The sequence below is a fragment of the Rhinoraja longicauda genome, chromosome 10, assembly GCF_053455715.1.
Source record: "Rhinoraja longicauda isolate Sanriku21f chromosome 10, sRhiLon1.1, whole genome shotgun sequence".
NCBI classification, from domain to species: domain Eukaryota; kingdom Metazoa; phylum Chordata; class Chondrichthyes; order Rajiformes; family Arhynchobatidae; genus Rhinoraja; species Rhinoraja longicauda.
The window spans coordinates 19878069-19900090 of NC_135962.1; the positions used below are offsets into that span (position 1 = coordinate 19878069).

Sequence of the window (22022 nt, forward strand, 5' to 3'; positions counted from 1 at the left end):
CATACGGAAATATGGAATTAATTTTATGGAGTTTCGAAGAGAAAAAGCCAAGCAGGGAAGCTTTGGAATAGTCAGGTGTCTAGAGTGAATAAAAGCAGCAGAGGAATTAAGGTCTGGACCGGGATGGGTAATGTTACAAATCTTGGTGCTGTGGCAGGATATGTAATTAGATGATCATCTCAGCATCAGAAAAGACAGCAAAGTTTCCAAAAATCTGGTTTGGCCTTAGATGTTGAAATGGGAAAGGGATGGCATTCATGAATCGCACTTGTGAATAGAGTTGCAGTCAGGATCACAGACAATGATTTTGGACTTTCCAATTTTTTTTAATTTTTGGGGGATCTGGGAGTCGCTGGAACATTTATTACCCATCCCTCATTTCTCTTGAAGCATCCTTCTTGAACTGCTGATGACCTTCTGATGAAGGTACTCTTGAAGCGCTCTTTGGTTGGAAGTTCCAGGATTTAGACCCAGTGATGATGGAGTGGCAACATATTTCCAATTCAGGAAGATGAGCAACTTGGAGAGGCAGTAGGTGGTGTTTGCCTACACCTGCTGCCCTTGTCTTTATTACTAACATTGCAAATTTAGTAGGGTGTTGTCAGAGCAAGATGGGGATGTTGTATTGTTCCACAACCTTTGCAGTATCCAATGCTCTAAGTCATTTCTTGGTATCACATGTAGTGAATCATTTTGGTTGAAGACTGTTTTTTGCTAAGGTGGAGATCCTGAGTGGAATCAACATAGATCTTTTAACTGCTTCTGGGTGAACATGAAGATAGACACAAAATGCTGGAGTAACTCAGGGGATAGGCAGCATCTCTGGAGAGAATGAATGGGTGACATTTCAGGTCGAGACCCTTCTTCAGACTGAAAGTCACGGGAAAGGGAAACGAGATATAGACGATGATGCAGAGAGATATAGAACAAATGAATGAAAGATTTGCAAAAAAGTAACAACAATAAAGGAAACGGGAAGCATTGTTAGCTGTAGTTAAGTGAGAATGGAAAGCTGGTGTGACTTGGGTGGGGGAGGGATGGAGGGAGAGGGAATGCAGGGGTTACGTGAAGTTAGAGAAATCAAGATTGACACCACTGTATTGTAAGCTGCCCAAGCGAAATATGAGTTGAACATGGTTGAGAATACAAATAATAAATCAGAAGAACTCACTGGGTCAGACTAATATAAACAATTTTTACCTTGATTGTACTCTAACTGGGCCCAGTGCTTAACAGAATACATTTGTTTGTTGGTGGTTGTTCCCTCCCATTTCTCTTCATAAGTGTCATTGACATAAAAATATGATTCACAAGTAATCACAAAGTAATGATTTCAAACATAGATTTTCCATTGGTGAATGTTCTTCATACATTCTGTGCCATTGATTTGTTTCTCCTCTCCTTCAAGAATTTGATTTCTGATTTACAACATCCTTGCAACATAGCCACATACATGAGATTGGTAGGTAAAAACCTCACTTAAGAAGTCTTAGCAAAAGAAGATTTTCAGAGATTGGTTTGAAATTATGTTCGGCACAGGAGAGATAAAGATCTTTTCTCTGATTACAATATATTTTATTATTCCAGCACTGTTTAATATTGATTCTGGATGCAATTACATTCTATTGCAAATTAAACCGCATTGAATTTACTTGCTACAGATTAAAATATGCACATGCCCTTTCATGAATGCTCTACTTTCAGCTATTGCTGAAATCCTCCATGTTTTGATACGCAGCCTGCTGATTATTGTCTGGACCTTCCTTCAAATCCATTACTTTGTCGCTTTCAAGTATTGTTTGTATGTATCTTACTCACTTTATTGTCTCAAATTTTAAAATTGTTGTTGAAATTTAGATATCTGCATCAAAATTAAATCTAAATTAAAGAGTTTATTGTAGTCAAGGAAAGGATTCAACCCAGAGTCTCCTAATTAAAAGCCATGTGATGTTGTGTTTCATTGGCAAAATACTGGATCCAAGGTGACATTCAAATGAATAAATTATCTTGACATGCAGCTCATATTGAAGAGGTTGGACGCAGTTTATTCATATTCAATGGATATCTCTTAAGTTTTGCAAAGCTACAGAATATTTTGTTGCACTTGTTTGTAAATGTCCTTTTAAATATTGTGTGAAAGACCAAAACTCCGATGCATAGTCATACGCAATAAGTTTTTATTTTTCCTCTTTCTAGCAATTGTGTGTAGGTCTCGCAGAATAGAGCCAATCTGCTTGTATTATTGGCCTGTATACTGAGATGCTCCTGCCTCTGTCCTCTGGTAGTTTACAACCTGTGAGCTTCATCTTCAACCTTGTAGACTTAGCCATAGAGACACTTATTGATGTTGTGACATTGGATAAGAAAAATAAGCATGTTGAACAGTGGCCCATTTCATGAACACACTCTCCATTATCCCTCGCATGCAATACTGGTGAAGCAATGATGCTCAGGGCAAGGATTTCATGTCTCTATTCAACGTGGCATTTATAAAATTTACAAGCCCTCGATGAAGTCCTGCAAGCATTTGTTTGATTGTCGCATGTGATGTTTCATGTTGATGGTCAATCTTTGCTTTGATGACAATTAATTGCAAGAAGCTGTTCTAGGCAGGCACCTCCACCTCTCTGCATGTGTGCACAGTACAACTGGGACACCTGGTCATCACAATTTTCACAGCTACTCCACAGCAATCCTGCTCATTGTCAGTGGTCTGAAGATGAAAGATCTGTGTTTATCTGAGCATTTATTTTGATGTCTGCTTCCTCCAATGTGAGCTTTTCCCTGCTCTTTGCCTCCACCGTTGACTGTTGCTCGCCATCCACCAGCAGGTAAAAATCTTAGCACTGAAGCTGGTTATCTCTGCCAGTGCATGACTTGCATAAGTCCCGTGATGGTCCATCCTCAGAGTGAGTGACTTCACTACCATTCTCTGCCTCTCTCTGGTGTACTCTCCACTTCTAAAAGGAGGGGAAGAGGAGACCTGTGAGTGAGAGTGTGCTTTATGGTAAAAGAATGGATAAAGATATATTTTTTAGGGTAACTGAAGCTATATTTCATATAGATGAGTGTGAATAGATGAGAAAATGTATATCAAGAAGGATGTGGGGTACCTACAAAATGAGTTGTTATGTGCTGCGGAAGCAAGAGTGGGGATCTTGGGTGATGCACATCACCATATAGGTGAATGAGCATTTGTACTCATCTTTCCTAAGCTTTTGAAGATTTAACACCTATGAATGCACTCATGTGGCGATACTCCCTTGTTATTTCCTCCTGTGGCAATCTGCAGCCACATCAGACTGTTTCCTCTTAATAAGGTTGGATTATCCGATTATCTCCAGATATGCTTTCAGAATCTCCAGCATGAGTTCAATCAACCTGTGACCAAACCATTGATTTAGCACAATGACACTTCCCTTCATCTTAGTTCCAGCTCCAGAATCCAGGAAGGGTCATTATTTGTAATGTCCCTTTAAATAGTGAAATAGGATTTGATTCACATGCACAGTCATCGTAGCTTCTCAATTTCTCAAATATTATACAATGGCTTTGTTCAAAATACAGTAACAGGCATGTTGAACTAATTAATAATTTTCTATCTTACCAGTGGTTTCCATGCTCCAAACAAACTGGCAAGCTAAAATTCAGCTTGAGTTATATCCTAAGTTGTTTTTAAATGAGTTATCATTGTTCTGGTTTGGATAATAGCACCTTTCATAGCCCCACTGTACATACTTTCACTTGAACAATGCAACTGCTAAAATCAGGTTGGATCCAGCAAAATATGCTTTGAGATAACAACTGAAAAAACTGGAAACACTCAGTAAGTTAGGCAGCATATTTAGAAAGGAAAACAGTTAATGTTTCAAATGAATGAGCCATCATCAGTTTTATTTCAGAATTCCAGCATCTGCAATTATTTTCAAACTATGCTTTGAAGTGAGCAGAAAGGAAATAGAGTCTTTTGTATTGAGGGGATTGTTTTCACTTCATCTTTCTGCAAGACATCCATGGATTTCACCTGTTTTAAGTCTTCAAATGCACCCATTTTATAAGGGCCTGGGAAACGAAATGGCTTTTTATGCCTCCCTCAACAAGATGAGCTATTTGTTGAGAGCATATTTAAGTTTGGTCGTAGGTTTTCCAAATAAAACTGATTGATTAATTGACCTTCTGATTGACCAAATTATATCAGTGTAGAAGATAATTTCTATAGTTGTCTATTATTTGTTGGACACCTCAGTACAAGGTCTGTGCTCTATTATGGATCTATTTAATTGACAGGAAGACAGTTGACAGTACACAAATAAATGTAGTTCTTAACCATGTTTGGTATAAGCTCCAGTGAAAACAACATGCTGACGAAGAAGATACAAAGAAAATCTTACGCGGATTAGAGAAGCAACAGGAAATGTTTTGTCAATGGAACATTGAAACCTGTAGCACCAGCTATTTATTCTCTAATACTCTTAAGGTTTACTTCACACCTGATAGCAGCACTGAAGTTATGCAGTCTACCATGTGCAAAGTAAGACAAGGTCCTATTGGTAGAATGTGAAGGAGAAACAACCTTCAGGTGCATCTTCTACAGTCATAGTACCCTTTCTTGCTTTGTGTTTGTGCTTCTATTTATTCTCATGTTACAACACAATGGGCCCAAAAACTTCATTCAGCAGCTCTGATGTTTCTTTCAGCCCATCCTGGAGACTGATATGACTGAGAGGACTAGATAGTTACCACTCATTTCTCCTATCTGAGGTGTGTATCTATATTTCATAGTTTCATGGGAAGTCATAGAGTCACACAGTGTGGAAACAGACCCTTCGGCCGAAATTGCCCACACTGACCAACATGCCCAATCTACACTAGTCCCAGCTGCCTGCGTTTGGCCCATATCCCTCTAGACCTATCCTATCCATGTATCTGTCGAAATTTTTCTTAAACGTAGCAATAGTACCTGCCTCAACTACCAGTGAAGAATTAGTTCTTCAAACCCTGATAAAGCTAGATTTCATTTTGTTAAGTGATCGTCATGCACTGCAGTCTTCATAGCTGTTAATTTGAGCACTAACTTGGCTCTCCTTTTCTTTCCAAATCTCATGTAATCACTCTTCTACTGACAAAACATTCAAATTTCATTTGCAGAGACCTTATTTGTCAAACTAAGCAGTCAATCAGTGACAACCTTATTGATCACCATCTGGAAGTTGCTCAGATGCGAAGTCACGACTTGTTTAGTTTAGTTTAGAGATACAGAGCAGAAACAGGTGCTTCAGCCCATCGAGACCGCGCTGACCTGCGATCCCCACACACTAAAACTATCCGACACACACAAGGGACAATTTACAATTTTACCAAGCCAATTAGCCTACAAACCTGTACGTCTTTGGAATGTGGGAGCAAACCGGAGCACCCAGAGAAAACCCACACAGGTCACGGGGAAATCGTACAAACTCCGTACAGACAGCACCCATATTCATGATGGAACCCGGGTCTCTGGCGCTGTAAGGCAACAACTCTACCGCTGCATTGCCATGCTGCCCAGTGATGAGTCAAGGTCAGCTGACACATGCGGACCCTGGAACTGAAATTGTGTTACACATGGTTTACTATTAGCAGCAAATGCAGGAAAGATAATGGAAAATCTTCCACTGATGCATGAACTGTTGAAAGTATTGTAGCAAGAGCTAAGGTATCTCGTGGCTATTGCTGGGGTGCATAATTTTGGTTCCACAGAATTGAATGAGACTGAAATCTTCAAATAAAAGAATCAAAATGATTTAAATGAATTCTAGTTCACAAAATACCTTTATTTAGGTTAATAGACTTTTTTTTCGATTAAAATTGACGTTAATGGCAACATTGTGGACATCACAAACATTTGCCTGTATTTTAATTCCTGAAGTAAGTCGGCTTTTATCATAAAGGTAGAACGACTAATGAAGTGCAACTAAAACTAGAAGACTTGCTTTTACTTTTTCCTCAACTTAAGACATTCCGCTTAAAATTGAGCTGTTCTTTTGCCTAGGTTTCTGAGTTTTATTGAAAAGTCTTTTTAATTTAGCATGCATTTCTATATATGCAGAAGTACTCAATAACATTTTGCTGGTGCCTCTCTAGAAAAAAAACATTGAATCTGATCTCTAAACAGTTGCATAACAATGGTTTTATACTAAATTTATCTCATCTACTATTTCTAATCCTGAAGTTTGAAGAAAATAGTAACACTGTGGTATTAGATGAATATTTATAATTCCCTGTACTTTGCCAGTTAACATAGGGGGATCAATCTTAGTGCTAAGGGAAAGAAGTACAGAAGTCATTCAGCAGACAAACAAGCAGATTTAAGTTATTATTTGTTCAATGGTCAATGACAAGATAAATTGAAATTCTAATATCGGTTTCACTCAAATATATTTGGGCTTTTAGTGCATAATAACCTCCCAGGAGTATCCACAATGTCAGACGTCGGTGTGCATTTACATACCTTTTAGATTTGACGTTCAGCTTTTTTGCTGGTGCCTGCAACCAGATGTAAAATTTTTAACCAACCATTAACAAGTGGGAATGATGTAGTATATATACACAAAGAAATGTAGAAAGCTTCAAACATTTTATGAAAGTGCACAATTGCTTGCCTAATTAATTCATTTACAGAACTTGACTGAACAAATTAATCTTGATGTGGTCTCCAGAATCCCCAAAGGTTCCGTCCCGAGAGGCCAATTAGATTAATTTAGAAAATAATCTCGATAATTTCATACATCATTTTACTAGAGCACACAAAACCTGTAAGTGTAAATGAACTGTGAACAAACGTTCAACTTGAGAATGCTGAAACATAGCCCTTAGGAACTCTCACATGGTGATTTTGCATCCTGTTTTGTGTCGCAAATATACTATTTTAATATTCAAGGCCTCAATATATAAGACAAAGAACAGTACAGCACAGGGCAGGCATTTCAGCCCACAATGCTTTTGCCGAGCATGATGCCAAGTTGAACTAATCTCCTCCTATCCGAACCATAATTCATATCCCACTGTTCCCTACAAATCTACATGTCAATCTAAAAGCCTCTTAAATGTTACTATTGTAACTGCCTCCACTACCACCCTGGATGGTGCATTCTGTGCAGAGTTGCAGAATCACAGTATCCTTATCACAAAATGACTGCAGCAATTTTAGTATCATTGGCAAGTTTCAAAACCTTGAATCTCTTCCCTTCTCCAGGTCTTTAATGTTAAATAATTAACTTGTGGCATGAACTGATCCCAAATTTCCTCTTTCCAGTCTGAAAAACATTTCAACTCCCAGTTTTCTCTGAGACAGACAGTTTTAAATCTATTTTAGTACACTTTCTCCAATCTATACACCAATCTTTTGATGTGGCAGCTTGTCAAACACTCAATACGCAATGACTAAGCTTTGTGTTGGGGAACTCAAAAGATTTACAGCCCATTGATATTTTCATTTCCATCCTCAACAATCAACTCCCTTCTTTACCAAGGCATCTAGTTTTAAACTCGCCATTCAGAGAAAACCTCCCAACATCTCTAAAGTGATCAACAATGAATTATTTGCTGTTTGAGCACTGAAATCATGGTGAAAGTTGGATATTTGACCTGAAACGTTAACTCAGATTCCCTCTTTGCAGAAGCTGCCTGAGCTGCTGAACATTTATGGCATTTTTGTGTATAGCTGATATCAGGGTAATTAGCGACCAAGCTATTTTCATGCATGTTCTCCACAGGATTGACCAGGCGTGGATTAATTACATATTCCCCCCCTTTCCCCCCTCCTCCCAGAGGGTTTGGGGTGGCATTGTGGCGCAGTGGTAGAATTCCTGCTGTACTGTGACAGAAACCCGATTCGATCTGACTAACTGTGCTGTCTGTACGGAGTTTGTACCTTCTTTCTGTGGCCGTGTTGATTTTCCCCGGATGCTCCGGTTTCCTCCCACATTCCAAAGACCTGCAGGTTTGTAGGTCAATTGGCTTCTATAAATGGTCCCAAGAGTGCAGGATATATTTAGTGTACAGGTGATCACTGGTCACCTTGGACTCAGTGGGCTGTAGGGCCTGCTTCCACCCTGTCTTCCTAAACTAATAAACTGATCTAAACTTCTGATGCAAAGGTTATTTTTAGTGGGCAGCACAGTGGCGCAGCGGTAGAGTTGCTGCCTTTCAGTGCCAGAGAGCCAGGTTTGATCCTGGCTACAGGTGCTATCTGTAGGGAGTTTGTATGTTCTTCCTGTGACCGCGTGGGTTTTCTCCAGGTACTCCGGTTTCCTCCCACACTCCAAAGACGTACAGGTTTGTTGGTTAATTGGCTTCAGTAAAAATTTTAACTGTCCCTCGTGTGTTGGATAGTGCTAATGTATGGGGTGATCACTGGTCAGCGTGGACTCGGTGGGCTGAAGGGCCTGTCTCTGCGTTGTATCTCTAAAGCCAAAAGTCTAATCTTGTGTGCCTTGATTTGGAGACATGGCTTCCAATTTTTCTTTGGATAATTTCTCACATTTGACTTGGTTCATGATAATCAAAACTGGTTTCTTTCACTTTCTGGTTAGGAATTGGCTTTCACAATTTGAAAGACCACTTGTATATCCTTCAGTTCATTCAAAGTCCCCATGTAAAATATTTACTACCAGTACTGAAAGGATTGAAAAGCTGTAGAGATTTTTGTTTAATGTTAGTTTTTTTAATATATTTGTAATTTCCATTTGAGCGTAAGTGTCTTTAATTCAGATTAACCATCAACTCTTTCATCATCTTTATGCTTTTGAGTGAGCATTGTTTTATCTTTTTTGCATATTTTATAACTACAAGCATCATGGAAAACTCAAAATGCACAGAACTATTTTCTAAAATAACAAGTTTTAACATTGACCTCAGCAACAAATTAGTTTCCTTTGCAGTTGTTCACACTCCACTGCTGATATAATTGTCTGTCCTTGCAGTATTCCAGTTCACATTGATCATCTGAAGTTAGTCGTCGTTACAAATTTGTTTGCTATTTACTTAATCCAACATCAGAAAGTCAAGGTTTTAGAAGTATCTTAATCTCCATCTCTTTTCATACCATGCGCATTACACTTAGTCTTAACTAAAATAGTTGTAAAACAGCATGTATTTGCTTTAATGCCCTTTGGGAGCCAGTTCCAAATTAGAAACCTTTGCTTGCCAGATAATTAAGACTGCTGCAATGGAAGCTTACTCTAGTGCTAATTTTGGTGGATATTCTGTAGCTAAATGTTTCTTGCCTCTCTTCTGAATTATTACAAAACTCCATTCAACTAAGAAGAATAAGAAAATCAACATGGTATGTTTTGAACTATTAAACTAACTAAAGGCCCTATCCCAGTTCGGCCATTTTTTAGGTGACTACAGGCAACTAGGCTGTCGCCGCACGGTCGCCGGGGCGTCGCTGGCATGGTCGTGAGTAGTCTCCAAAGAGTCGTAGCATTTTTCTGGTCGTTGCTGGATTTTGTGAAGGGTTGAAATTTTTCGGCGACTGTTGGTTTGACGCCAATAAGCGTAGCCTGATGTCTCCTGACGTGGGCACTGTCATAGGTTGTCACCAGGTTGTCGCTTGGTGAAGTAGGTTGTCACCAGGTGGTTAAGGTTGTCGCCGGTGCTGACTTCGGCGAATTCCAAGTGTGGACTTGATCTGATCATCCATCAGTGTAATGTGTCCATAAATGATGTTAGGTTTTGTATGTTTTTGCACTTGTATTTTGTTTAAAGTTTGAAGTTTATTGAAATTTATTGAAGTTTATTACAATATTTTTGTATGCACTGTTGTATGTTCTTATCAACCTTTTAAAAATTTTTGTTTGTATATCAATAAAGGAAATTCTTAACACTTTGACAGAAAATTGATGTATGAAGTTATTGTATTTCAGAGTAGTTTCTGTTGGCATCACTTTCAAATAGTCATGATGCAGAATGATTGGAAACCCTACCGTACACCCCCTTTTATAGGGAAAGTGGGTGAAACGTTAATTGTCTTCAGTTGTCTTCAGTCTTCAAGGTCATAGCTTGTCGTAGCTTGTCGCGGGTGGACGTAGGTTGACTTCGGTTGTCGTAGGTTGTCACCTCTGGTAGGTTGTCGTAGGTGCGGTCGTAGGTGGACGTTCTACTTGCGATGATTGAGTCACCGGTTTTTAGTAGCTTGCCGTAGCTTGACGTCGACGAGGTGGTATGTTGTTGTAGCTTGTCGTAGACATTGTCGTAGGGGGGGTCCAGTCACCGGTTTGTCAGCGACCTGCTACGACTATGACAATTGCCGGCAGTCGCCTTAAAAAACGCCTAACTGGGACAGGGCCTTAACAGTATTTTAGGAGAACAGGTTGAAGATCAAATTATTGGTATCTAATCATGGGTGGAACCTTTTTTGTTATTCAAGTGCACAATTGTCAGAATACCTTGATATTATTCTAATATGCTTTCAGTTATGCTTATATTGTTGGAAATCGTTGCAATTTATATTTTGACCCTAAACATAAAATTGTCATTCTGTTTGTAAATAGAACTTCTCGTGTGTCAGGGGTGAAAATCTCAATCTTCTAATCTATCTCATTGCCACCCTTACACTTTTTAAAATCTGCACTTCCTCTGTAGTTGTAACACTATATTCTTCACTTTATTTTGTTTTTGACACTACCTGACGTGTTTATGTTTATATGATTTGATGGATAATAAGCAAAATTAAGTTTATCACTGTATTGTGACAATAATAAACCATTGCTAATATCAGTATGAAGACTTACACACAGCATTCTGATTGGTAAGAGGAACTAAGAGAGCAAATCTTTCACTGGGTAAAGTTTACATTCTGAATGGTTAGTGGATTCACAATGCATTCGTCATGATACCATTTGTAAGGAATATTTATCTTTTCCATTTTGTAGTATTTGTACATGAATAATACCAGTTGAAAGATTTACCCTAGAAATAACTGCATCAAGGTGCAGTAAGACAACTGTTCCATGGTGATAAATCTATCATCTAATTTCTGCTCTATATGCAAGTGTAAGAGCAGAATTGGTATGGTTCCTTATTTAAATTGTCTGTGTAGTTGAGAATGGTGCAAAGTACATGAAACTGCAAAAAATATTTTCCTTAAAGGCAAATAATTATCTTATTTAGGTACTGAAAGGAAGCAGGCATGGTTTCATCCTTTCCATCAGGTGAAACAGCATGTTAGCACTGTGGAAATCATTTTGCATCACCTCACCTTATTTCCATGATATTCAGGCTTTGTGCCATTTTGGTGGGGTCCTTTCATCTTTGAGTTTAAGGCATCTATCAAAAACAGGTTGCGACCTGTCATCCATCGTACAATACAATTTGAGGCCCAATAATGTACCCACAAAGCCAATGCAATATTAGGCTTCTATGCTGTGAATGCGCTTTCCTTTGGAATTGTATCTCAATTGCCCTAAATTTCTAGGAATTTGCAGTTCAGGGTCTCTTGTTTAAAGGTGTAGTATTTGTAGCATAAAATATCACTGGTACCACTCCCATAACACAGGTATAAATACTTCACTTGTGTTTTTACTGCAAAAACGTTCCACCTCTTGATGCAATTATTTTTCTTCTCCCAGAAAAGGTTGAAAGACTACAGAAATCAAGCACAATAAACTGTTCTGTAGGTTTTATGGTGTAGCAATTATAATTAATATTTTAACTGTGGCACAGCTTTTTCTAAGAAGGTTGTTACACACATAACTAAGTACTGATAACTGTAGACAACAGATCTCAGACAACAGATAATGAAAGGTTCTTTGTTAGCATGCAGCAAGGTTAGCATTCAGGCTTGGACTGATCAAGAGAAGACAATGTGTGTTCAATACAAGTACCAGGCAATATCTGCCCAACAAGGGTGTAAATAGGCTGGTACTTGTAAAGTAGCACCCAAACTCTATCTTCCTATGATGTCCAAAGTCTTGATCTATTGTTCAATCCCCATTCAGTACTGTGACGGTAGAGTCATCGTAGATCAGAAACTTAATTGGACCAGCCATTTGTTATCAGTTTATTCTTTTTTCAGGATGATGTGTCACTGGAAACATGAACATTTATTGTCCTTCAGAAGAGAATCATAAGCCATCTGCTTGAATCACTGCCACCCTTATTCACGCAATGCATTTAGACCTATCAACAATGAACGAATAATATATTTGCAAGTCAGCATGGTATGTGATTTGGTGGGAACTAACTGTTAGTATTCCCATGGGCCTGCCGCCTTTTGTTCTTAATGTTGGTCGAGACTCTGGGTTTACGAGGTGAATGGCAAACCTTCTGAAACCCCTTCAGAGCATGACAAGGATGTAATGGGATAATCTCTCGATTGCCTCACCATTCACAACCTTAAAACTTCACTCATTTCATCACAGTGCTGTATATCTGCAGTTGTGCCACCAATGAAATGTTGTGCAACAATTCTCCAAGATTCCTTGTCAGTACATCTCATGACCTCTAAGATGAACAGTGATAACATACATCACTATCTTGAAAATTCCCCCACCTCCACCCCCTCTCGCTCCCCCTGCCAAATCATCTGCTACGGGAATACATTGTTGAATCAATAAAGTGGAACTTTTTTATCCAATACTGTGACCGTGCCTCTACCATGCAGGATGTAGCTGTTGAAAAAGGTGAATTATCATCGTCTGGATAGTTATGTATGGGCAATAAATGTTGTCCTTGCCTATAATGTGCATATTTCATTTTGAAGTTAAATATAAATTCAGTGGAAATAGTGGAAGATTACAATTAGAGGAACAAACTATAATCCCTGCTGTTTTATGAGCATTCATCTGCTCACTTGTTTAAAAACAGCAATAGGGTTTTATTTCACTGATGTTCATCCAATGTAACATTCATTTATTGTCAAGTATTGACAAAGGTGGACTTCCAGAAGTTATTTTATTTAAAAAAATTAAATAAGGATTTACAGGCATGAAGAAACAACATATCAAAACATACAACAGACAAAAATATATATTCAAGAAAGCAGCAGCAGCAGATGAAGAAAATAATTGGCTAAATCCTGTGCACATTTAAAAAATTGAATATTTTTAGTGTTGCTATGATACTGTTGTGGGTGTCTAAATCCCTGATCTTCATTATGAAGATTTGCAACTAAATCATTTATCCTTCCAAGTAAGGGTAGACCAAGTATTGTTAATGTGGATTAAAGTTTGATGTTTAAAGGATCAAAAGCATGAATAATTATCATACATTACTTTAAGTCAATGAACATACCTGCATAGATGTATCTGGAAAATACTGCTCAGGCTGGCATTCATATCACTGATATAGCTGACAGCTAATTGAGTGTGACTATGTGGTCAAGTATTTACTTTCAGCACAACATTGTACTTTAACACAAATTGAGACATGTTATTTCATTATTTGAGATGAGCTGTACATTTTCTCTATTTTAATTTCTCATGTCTCACTACCTTTGTATTGGACTTCTCGTGTTCCTTTTCTGGCATCATTAATTTTTTCTTGTCTAAATTTGCTTTTCATTATACAGCTTACAGACAGGTGGACTAGATAATGCATTAATGACAAAGATAAAAGGGCAAATACAAATGTTGCTAGTTCATTATATCTATTTCATCGGTTCATTAAAACCATGTTTTCTTTGTCTTGTAAATCGGTTGTGCTGATGTTCACTACTCGCACCCTAGCTAAATGTCAACAACAGATGACAAAGCAATTGGATTGCTTCATTCAATGTCAGCATTCTTTTTCTCTCCTTTGTTCTACTTTTCATGTAACTGAAAGAATCTTCCATAGTATGTTTATAGCCTTGTAAAAATGTATAGTTCTGGCAACTCAGTTAATCCCAATCATACACCTAAAAACGTTTTATTGTTGTCTCTTAAGGAGACTTCAGCTTTGATTCATTCCAACCTGCACAGAAGTAACTGTGCAGATCTGTCATTCTCTTTATACCGACCGATAGGTCAGAAGATAGGGGCGGTGTAAAAGTTCTTTAAAAAACACTTCTAAAGAAAGTGAGAGGGACACTAACCTACGGGGACAAGGCATGTTCAGGTTTTAATTTCGGAAAGTATTGTGCAAAAGTATAATGATTTAGGGTTATAGTGGGGAACGTGGCATGCAGTAAAATTGATACTTGTTTTATGTTTGTTCTTTTAATTTCCTCTCTGTGCTTCATGGCTCTTATTTTGCTTGAATTGCCAAGCAGATCCTGCCTGTTTTTTCCTGTCTTGTGTGTGGGTTAATGCTGGTGGTTCCACAATTTGCATGTTTTCTCGTGTGTTGGTAGCAAGTGTGTTTGAAAATTGTAAAAAGGCCAAACATATAATATACCTCTCATTAGTTCTTTTGTTTACGTAGTTCATCTCTCAAAAAAAATCTTAGATTTCTGAGCTTCTCTGTTCATTATAAATCTTTTGTTTTTGTTTACACATTAGCTCCACCATAGGTTGGAAGGGCTTAAAGATGAACTCAGAAGGCATAGAGGATACAACTCACGAGTAACTATTACTGATCAAAGGAGCTGCTACCATTCGCAAACTCTGCTTTGCGCTATGAGTTCTAGCTCCTTGCTATTCTATCTATGTGAAGATTCTTGATTGTTTGTTTTTCCCACCTTAACACTGTCCACTAGTCTGTGCCTTTAACATTTGTCTTAGAATGTTTCAGTTATCATTTCCACATTTAGACCTTTCTATTTAATTTATGGTGTAATTCTTACTGTTTTGTGTCTAGTGTGTGTGTGTGTGCGTGCGTGTGTGTGTGTGCACGCATGTGTGCACATGTGTCCATACATTTATTTCGAAAGGCAATTGCTAGATCCAGAACACACGAGCCCTTCTACATGGATTAGTTTACTGCAACATGTCACGTTCATTTCTGGCAACCTTTTATTCCTTCATGCAGTTTTCATGGCTACTTGTGCTCAGCAGATCTGAAGCAAATTTATTTTGAGCTACTATGTTCTGTCGAATAACGTTTTGCCTCCATTTTGATGGGTTTTCCAGATTTCACCCACTTACATTTTAATATTTCTAGGATGAAGAATCATCAGCTTTCCCATTGTAGCATTCTTGCATAAACTTGTCATTTCATGGTGGTGATCCAGCTTTGTTCATCATAATCTATTGTGTGCAACTCACTGCATGTATGTATGTTTGAACTTTCAATACATTGGGTAGATTTTAAAAATGCTGTCCATTCTCCTTGCAGGTCCAGTCTCGTTGCAGCAGCAAGGAAAACATCCTGAGAGCCAGTGAGTACTTAAGTCGTTTTGTTCATTGTGTACCTTATAATGTAGGTATGTAAAAAAAATCTTTAATTGAAAGTAGTGTTTCTGGCATTATTTGCATTCCTGCTTCATATTCTAATCATAATATCATTTTATTTCAAACTGTACCCACCATTTTCATGCAACATTATAGAGGGAATATCATGTCAGAGCTAAAGGCAATATGCTGTGTGGATACTGTTCTGGGGGTGCAGGAGTGTGGGTGGCAAGGACAAGGAGGTTGGTGAGAGTGGTAGTTTCTATTTTCTGAAACAATCAAATTAAAAACTACAACATAATGAAAACCATCCTGTTTTGCATTTGCACATGATGGAGATTCATTATGGTGATTTAAATGCCCTCTCACAAAAATATATTTCTTCACAAAACCTACCGAAGCTATGCAGGTACCTTTTTAATGTGCTTCAATTCATATTCAACTCAGTTACTGGTTGGGGCATGCCATATTTGATGACAGACTGTAACATCCAAGACCCTAGACAATGCAAATAGTCTGTGGAATTTACCATATATTCCGATATCTTAAGTTTATATTAAATCTAGTATTAACCTTTCCCTTTTTATTAAGTATAATGTGTCTTTGTTCTCCTACAGTAACAAGTAGATTATTATTCAGAGCTCAGTGTAACTGTTTTTTGAATTGTAAGTCCCGATAATAATTATTTTAAAATAATTTATCCCATTTCTTGTATGGATCAGTTTCTGAACAGTCTTCCTCTCGCTAGTGAATTGCCTCCCTTCAGCTCTTAGCCAGATCCCTTGACCTCTGCAGGGTTATTGTTGTTCCATGTTTGTGAAACTGAAATTTTCTTGCTTTGTTCCAGAGAAAAGGAGATTTTAAACAAAAGGTATTGAACAGTTTACGATTGATCTGTATTTGGGTATTGAGAATAGCAGCACTGAGCAAAGATTCCGTCGCAAAACATTGTTTAGAATGCACATGGTATTTGAAGTATTGAAACATGGTTAGCTGTCTTAAGGTTTTTCATGGAGCTGCCTTTACTGCTTTTGTTTTGATGTCTCATCTGAGGCCAGGCAGAACATGACCCTAAAAAGGACAAAGCAGGACTTTCAAACAAAATATGTTTACTGTTTTTAAGCAGCAACCTGATCCATTATTGAGAAGTCTAAAGGTTGTGAAGTTGATGGTAGAATGAAAATTGATTTGGGCTGATGAGATGACTTTATGAAAATTGCCTCTTAAACCCGTTGTGACTATTTCCTTACAGTCGGTGTGCAAGCATGCTGATTCCACATATCTAGGTGGGTGCCTTCAAGGGATTTGTAGCAGGGAACTGGTGAATCTGGATCTTTTTCATTCACTTTAACTCAATAGAGTTGCCCTTATGGTAATTACTTCAGGCCACTCTTGCAGATGTGTATAATCAGACAAAAGGAACTGCATGTACAGTTAGACAAAAAAAAAGAGGGTGGCACAGTGACGCAGCGGTAGAGTTGCTACCTTACAGCACCAGAGACCCGGGTTTGATTCTGAATACGGGTGCTGTCTGTACAGAGTTCGTATATTCTCCCTGCGACCTAGTGAGTTTCCTCCAGGTGCTCTGGTTTCTTTCCACACTCCAAAGATGTACAGGTGTGTAGGTTAATTGGCTTCGATTAAAATTGTAAATTGTCAATAGACAATAGACAATAGACAATAGGTGCAGGAGTAGGCCATTCAGCCCTTCGAGCCAGCACCGCCATTCAATGCGATCATGGCTGATCACTCTCAATCAGTACCCCGTTCCTGCCTTCTCCCCATACCCCCTCACTCCGCTATCCTTAAGAGCTCTATCCAGTTCTCTCTTGAAAGCATCCAACGAACTGGCCTCCACTGCCTTCTGAGGCAGAGAATTCCACACCTTCACCACTCTCTGACTGAAAAAGTTCTTCCTCATCTCCGTTCTAAATGGCCTACCCCTTATTCTTAAACTGTGGCCCCTTGTTCTGGACTCCCCCAACATTGGGAACATGTTATCTGCCTCTAATGTGTCCAATCCCCTAATTATCTTATATGTTTCAATAAGATCCCCCCTCATCCTTCTAAATTCCAGTGTATACAAGCCCAATCGCTCCAGCCTTTCAACATACGACAATCCCGACATTCCGGGAATTAACCTAGTGAACCTACGCTGCACGCCCTCCATAGCAAGAATATCCTTCCTCAAATTTGGAGACCAAAACTGCACACAGTACTCCAGGTGCGGTCTCACCAGGGCCCGGTACAACTGTAGAAGGACCTCTTTGCTCCTATACTCAACTCCTCTTGTTACGAAGGCCAACATTCCATTGGCTTTCTTCACTGCCTGCTGTACCTGCATGCTTCCTTTCATTGACTGATGCACTAGGACACCCAGATCTCGTTGAACTCCCCCTCCTCCTAACTTGACACCATTCAGATAATAATCTGCCTTTCTATTCTTACTTCCAAAGTGAATAACCTCACACTTATCTACATTAAACTGCATCTGCCATGTATCCGCCCACTCACACAACCTGTCCAAGTCACCCTGCAGCCTTATTGCATCTTCCTCACAATTCACACTACCCCCCAACTTAGTATCATCTGCAAATTTGCTAATGGTACTTTTAATCCCTTCGTCTAAGTCATTAATGTATATCGTAAATAGCTGGGGTCCCAGCACCGAACCTTGCGGTACCCCACTGGTCACTGCCTGCCATTCCGAAAGGGACCCATTTATCCCCACTCTTTGCTTTCTGTCTGTCAACCAATTTTCTATCCATGTCAGTACCCTACCCCCAATACCATGTGCCCTAATTTTGCCCACTAATCTCCTATGTGGGACCTTGTCGAAGGCTTTCTGAAAGTCGAGGTACACCACATCCACTGACTCTCCCTTGTCAATTTTCCTAGTTACATCCTCAAAAAATTCCAGTAGATTTGTCAAGCATGATTTCCCCTTCGTAAATCCATGCTGACTCGGAATGATCCCGTTACTGCTATCCAAATGCTCAGCAATTTCGTCTTTTATAATTGACTCCAGCATCTTCCCCACCACTGATGTCAGACTAACTGGTCTATAATTACCCGTTTTCTCTCTCCCTCCTTTCTTAAAAAGTGGGATAACATTTGCTATCCTTCAATCCACAGGAACTGATCCTGAATCTATAGAACATTGAAAAATGATCTCCAATGCTTCCACTATTTCTAGAGCCACCTCCTTAAGTACTCTGGGATGCAGACCATCAGGTCCTGGGGATTTATCAGCCTTCAGTCCCATCAGTCTACCCAAAACCATTTCCTGCCTAATGTGGATTTCCTTCAGTTCCTCCATCACCCTAGGTTCTCCGGCCCCTAGAACATTTGGGAGATTGTGTGTATCTTCCTCAGTGAAGACAGATCCAAAGTAACGGTTTAACTCGTCTGCCATTTCTTTGTTCCCCATAATAAATTCCCCTGCTTCTGTCTTCAAGGGACCCACATTTGCCTTGACTGTTTTTTTCCTCTTCACTGGTGTATAGGATAGTGCTAGTGTACGAGGTGATCACTGGTCAGCATGGACTTAGTGGGCTGAAGGGCTTCTTTCTGAGCTGTATCACTAAAGTTAAGACCTAGTGCTGGAGTAACCCAGAGGGTCTGGCAGCATTTCTAGAGAACATGGATAACTAATGTTTTGGATTGGGACCATTCTTCAAACTCTGATGTTGTCAGTCCCGCTGAGCTATATCCAGAACTTTGTATTGATCGTTAGTGTGGTTTCGTACCAGTTTAAGGAAGTAACAGCAATGACGTAATGGAAAACATAGAAACATAGTAAATAGGTGCAGGAGGAGGCCGTTCGGCCCTTCGAGCCAGCACCAACATTCATTGTGATCATGGCTGATTATCCACAATCAATGACCCGTGCCTGCCTTCTCCCCATATCCCTTGATTCCACTAGCCCCTAGAGCTCTGTCTAACCCTCTCTTAAATCCATCCAGTGATTTGGCCTCCACTGCCCTCTGTGGCAGAGAATTCCACAAATTCACAACTCTCTGGGTGAAAAAGTTCCTTCTCACCGTAGGCCTCCCCTTTATTCTAAGACTGTGGCCCCTGGTTCTGGACTCGCCCAACATTGGGAACATTTTTCCTGCATCTAGCTTGTCCAGTCCATTTATAATTTTATATGTCTCTATAAGATCCCCTCTCATCCTTCTAAACTCCAGTGAATACAAGCCTCGTCTTTTCAATCTATCCTCATATGACAGTCCCACCATCCCAGGGATCAATCTCGTGAACCTACACTGCACTGCCTCAATTACAAGGATGTCCTTCCTCAAATTAGGAGACCAAAACTGTACACAATACTTCAGATGTGGTCTTACCAGGGACCTAATACAACTGCAGAAGAACCTCTTTACTCCTATACTGAAATCCTCTCGTTAAGAAGGCCAACATACCATTAGCTTTCTTCACGCCTGCTGTACCTGCACGCCAACTTTCAGTGACTGGTGTACAAGGACATCCAGGTCTCGCTGCACTTCCCCTTTACCTAACCTGACACCATTGAGATAATAATCTGCCTCCTTGATTTTGCCGCCAATGTGGATAACCTCACATTTATCTATATTATACTGCATCTGCCACACATCTGCCCACTCACTCAACCTGTCCAGGTCACCCTGCAACCTCCTAACATCCTCTTCGCATTCACGCTGCCACCCAGCTTTGTGTCATCCGCAAACTTGCTAGTGTTACTTCTAATCCCTTCATCCATATCATTAATATATATGGTAAACAGTTGCGGCCCCAACACCGAACCTTGCGGCACTCCACTCGCCACTGCCTGCCATTCTGAAAAGGACCCGTTTACTCCTACTCTTTGCTTCCTGTCTGCCAACCAATTCTCTATCCATGTCAACAACCTACCCCCCAATACCACGTGCTCTAATTTTGCTCACCAATCTCCCGTGTGGGACCTTATCAAAGGCTTTCTGAAAGTCTAGATACAATACATCCACTGGCTCCCCTTCATCCATTTTACTTGTCACATCCTCAAAGAATTCCAGATGATTAGTCAAGCATGATTTCCCTTTCATAAATCCATGCTGACTTGGACATCCTTTTACTGCTATCCAAATGCACCGTTATTACCTCTTTAATAATTGACTCCAGCATCTTCCCCACCACCGATGTCAGGCTAACTGGTCTGTAATTCCCCGTTTTCTCTCTCGCTCCTTTCTTGAAAAGTGGGATAACATTAGCTATCCTCCAATCCACAGGAAGTGATCCTGAATCTATTGAACATTGGAAAATGATCACCAATTTGTCAACTATTTCTAGAGCCACCTCCCTGAGTACCCTGGGATGCAGACCATCAGGCCCTGGGGATTTATTAACCTTCAGACCCATCACTCTACCCAATACCATTTTTTCTCGCCTAATGCAAATTTCTTTCAGTTCCTCTACCCCCCTAGACCCTCTGTCCTCTAGTACACTGGACAACCTTACAGAAATTCATCCCTGCCTGCCTTTATCAGTCATTGTGCACCAAATGATCGCTAAATAGCTTCTTTATTTTTTCAAAAGGATTATTTGTGAGCGCAGTTTTACACATGTCAGCACTAGGAATTAAACAAATTTTCAGAGGCTCAGTGCTGGTGGAGAGAGTGGTGGTGAGATAGGAGGATGTTGATGTTTAACTATAAACGTTACAGCTAAAGTTACAGAAAATTGCCTGTTGGACCGAGATTTTGAAAAGTGGTAAAAAGGGGTGGGGTTTCCTCAACATTCCCAGAATTTATTCTTGCATTGAAACAATAGAGGAAATTAAGGGGCTCTGATCCAATGAGTGGGAGGCCGAAATCACTTCAATTCTTATAACAATAAGATCTACACAACAACATGGGAAATGACCTTGATATATTCTGTCTACAAAATATAGGCTATGTCCTGTCCACAAAATAGTGTAAAGTCAATGTGATAATCATCAGAAAGGTTATGAAGGTGTCATCACTTATTATTGCACTGTGATGTAAGGGTCACTTGGGACCAGACCTAATTCCAGCCATATTCCAAATATTGGTTTGAGAGTCGATTTCCAGACGTGAGATGAGAGAGATAGCTTTTGACAGCTTCCAGCATTTGGCCAATTGTGGTATCAAGTAGCCCTGGTAAAACTTAACTCAATAAACATGAATTAAAATTGTCTACCAGTTCAAGAGTCAAGAGTGTTTTATTGTCATATGTCCCAGATAGAATAATGAAATTCTTACTTGGAACAGCACAACAGAATATGTAAACATAGTACACTGTAAATAATATAATAAACTAGAAAAGAGGGCCCGTTGGGCCCGTCCCCACACCCCCCTTTCTCCTCCCCCAGCCCCACTCTTACTCTCCAAGTGTGCCCGTTGGGCCCGTCCTCCTGATCTGTGTATGTCAAGTGACCACTATAGCCTTCTTTATTTTTTCCTAATCAGATGTTTTTGTTTTTTTTCCTAATCAGATGTGCAGCACTTTGGTCAACGTGGGTTGTTTTTAAATGTGCTATACAAATAAAACTGACTTGACTTGACTTGACTTGACTTGCAATAACGAAAAAGACTTCTTGGAAGCTTTTCGAAACAATGTAGCCGTCACAAGCTGAAAACTAAATCCTTGCTGAAAACTAAATCCTTTTCTGGAAACTTTTGGAAACAAATGTAGCCCCTTCAAGAAAAGGGTTAGAAATGAAAAATTTAAACTTTAATATCTCTCTAGCTT

At 39.5% G+C, this 22022-nt stretch overlaps 1 protein-coding gene across 20 annotated transcripts in view; it reads left to right on the forward strand.

Moving 5' to 3' along the window:
• LOC144597249 (gephyrin) overlaps positions 1-22022 on the forward strand; it is a 414464-nt gene that overhangs the window by 263534 nt on the left and 128908 nt on the right. For 15 of the 20 annotated variants that reach the window (XM_078406319.1, XM_078406323.1, XM_078406321.1 and 12 more), the window contains 2 exons: positions 14463-14525; positions 15238-15280. In XM_078406319.1, coding sequence (XP_078262445.1) covers positions 14463-14525; positions 15238-15280 — 106 coding nt within the window. The remainder of the gene's footprint in view (positions 1-14462; positions 14526-15237; positions 15281-22022) is intronic. The other 5 variants (XM_078406330.1, XM_078406332.1, XM_078406334.1 and 2 more) reach the window with 1 other exon arrangement.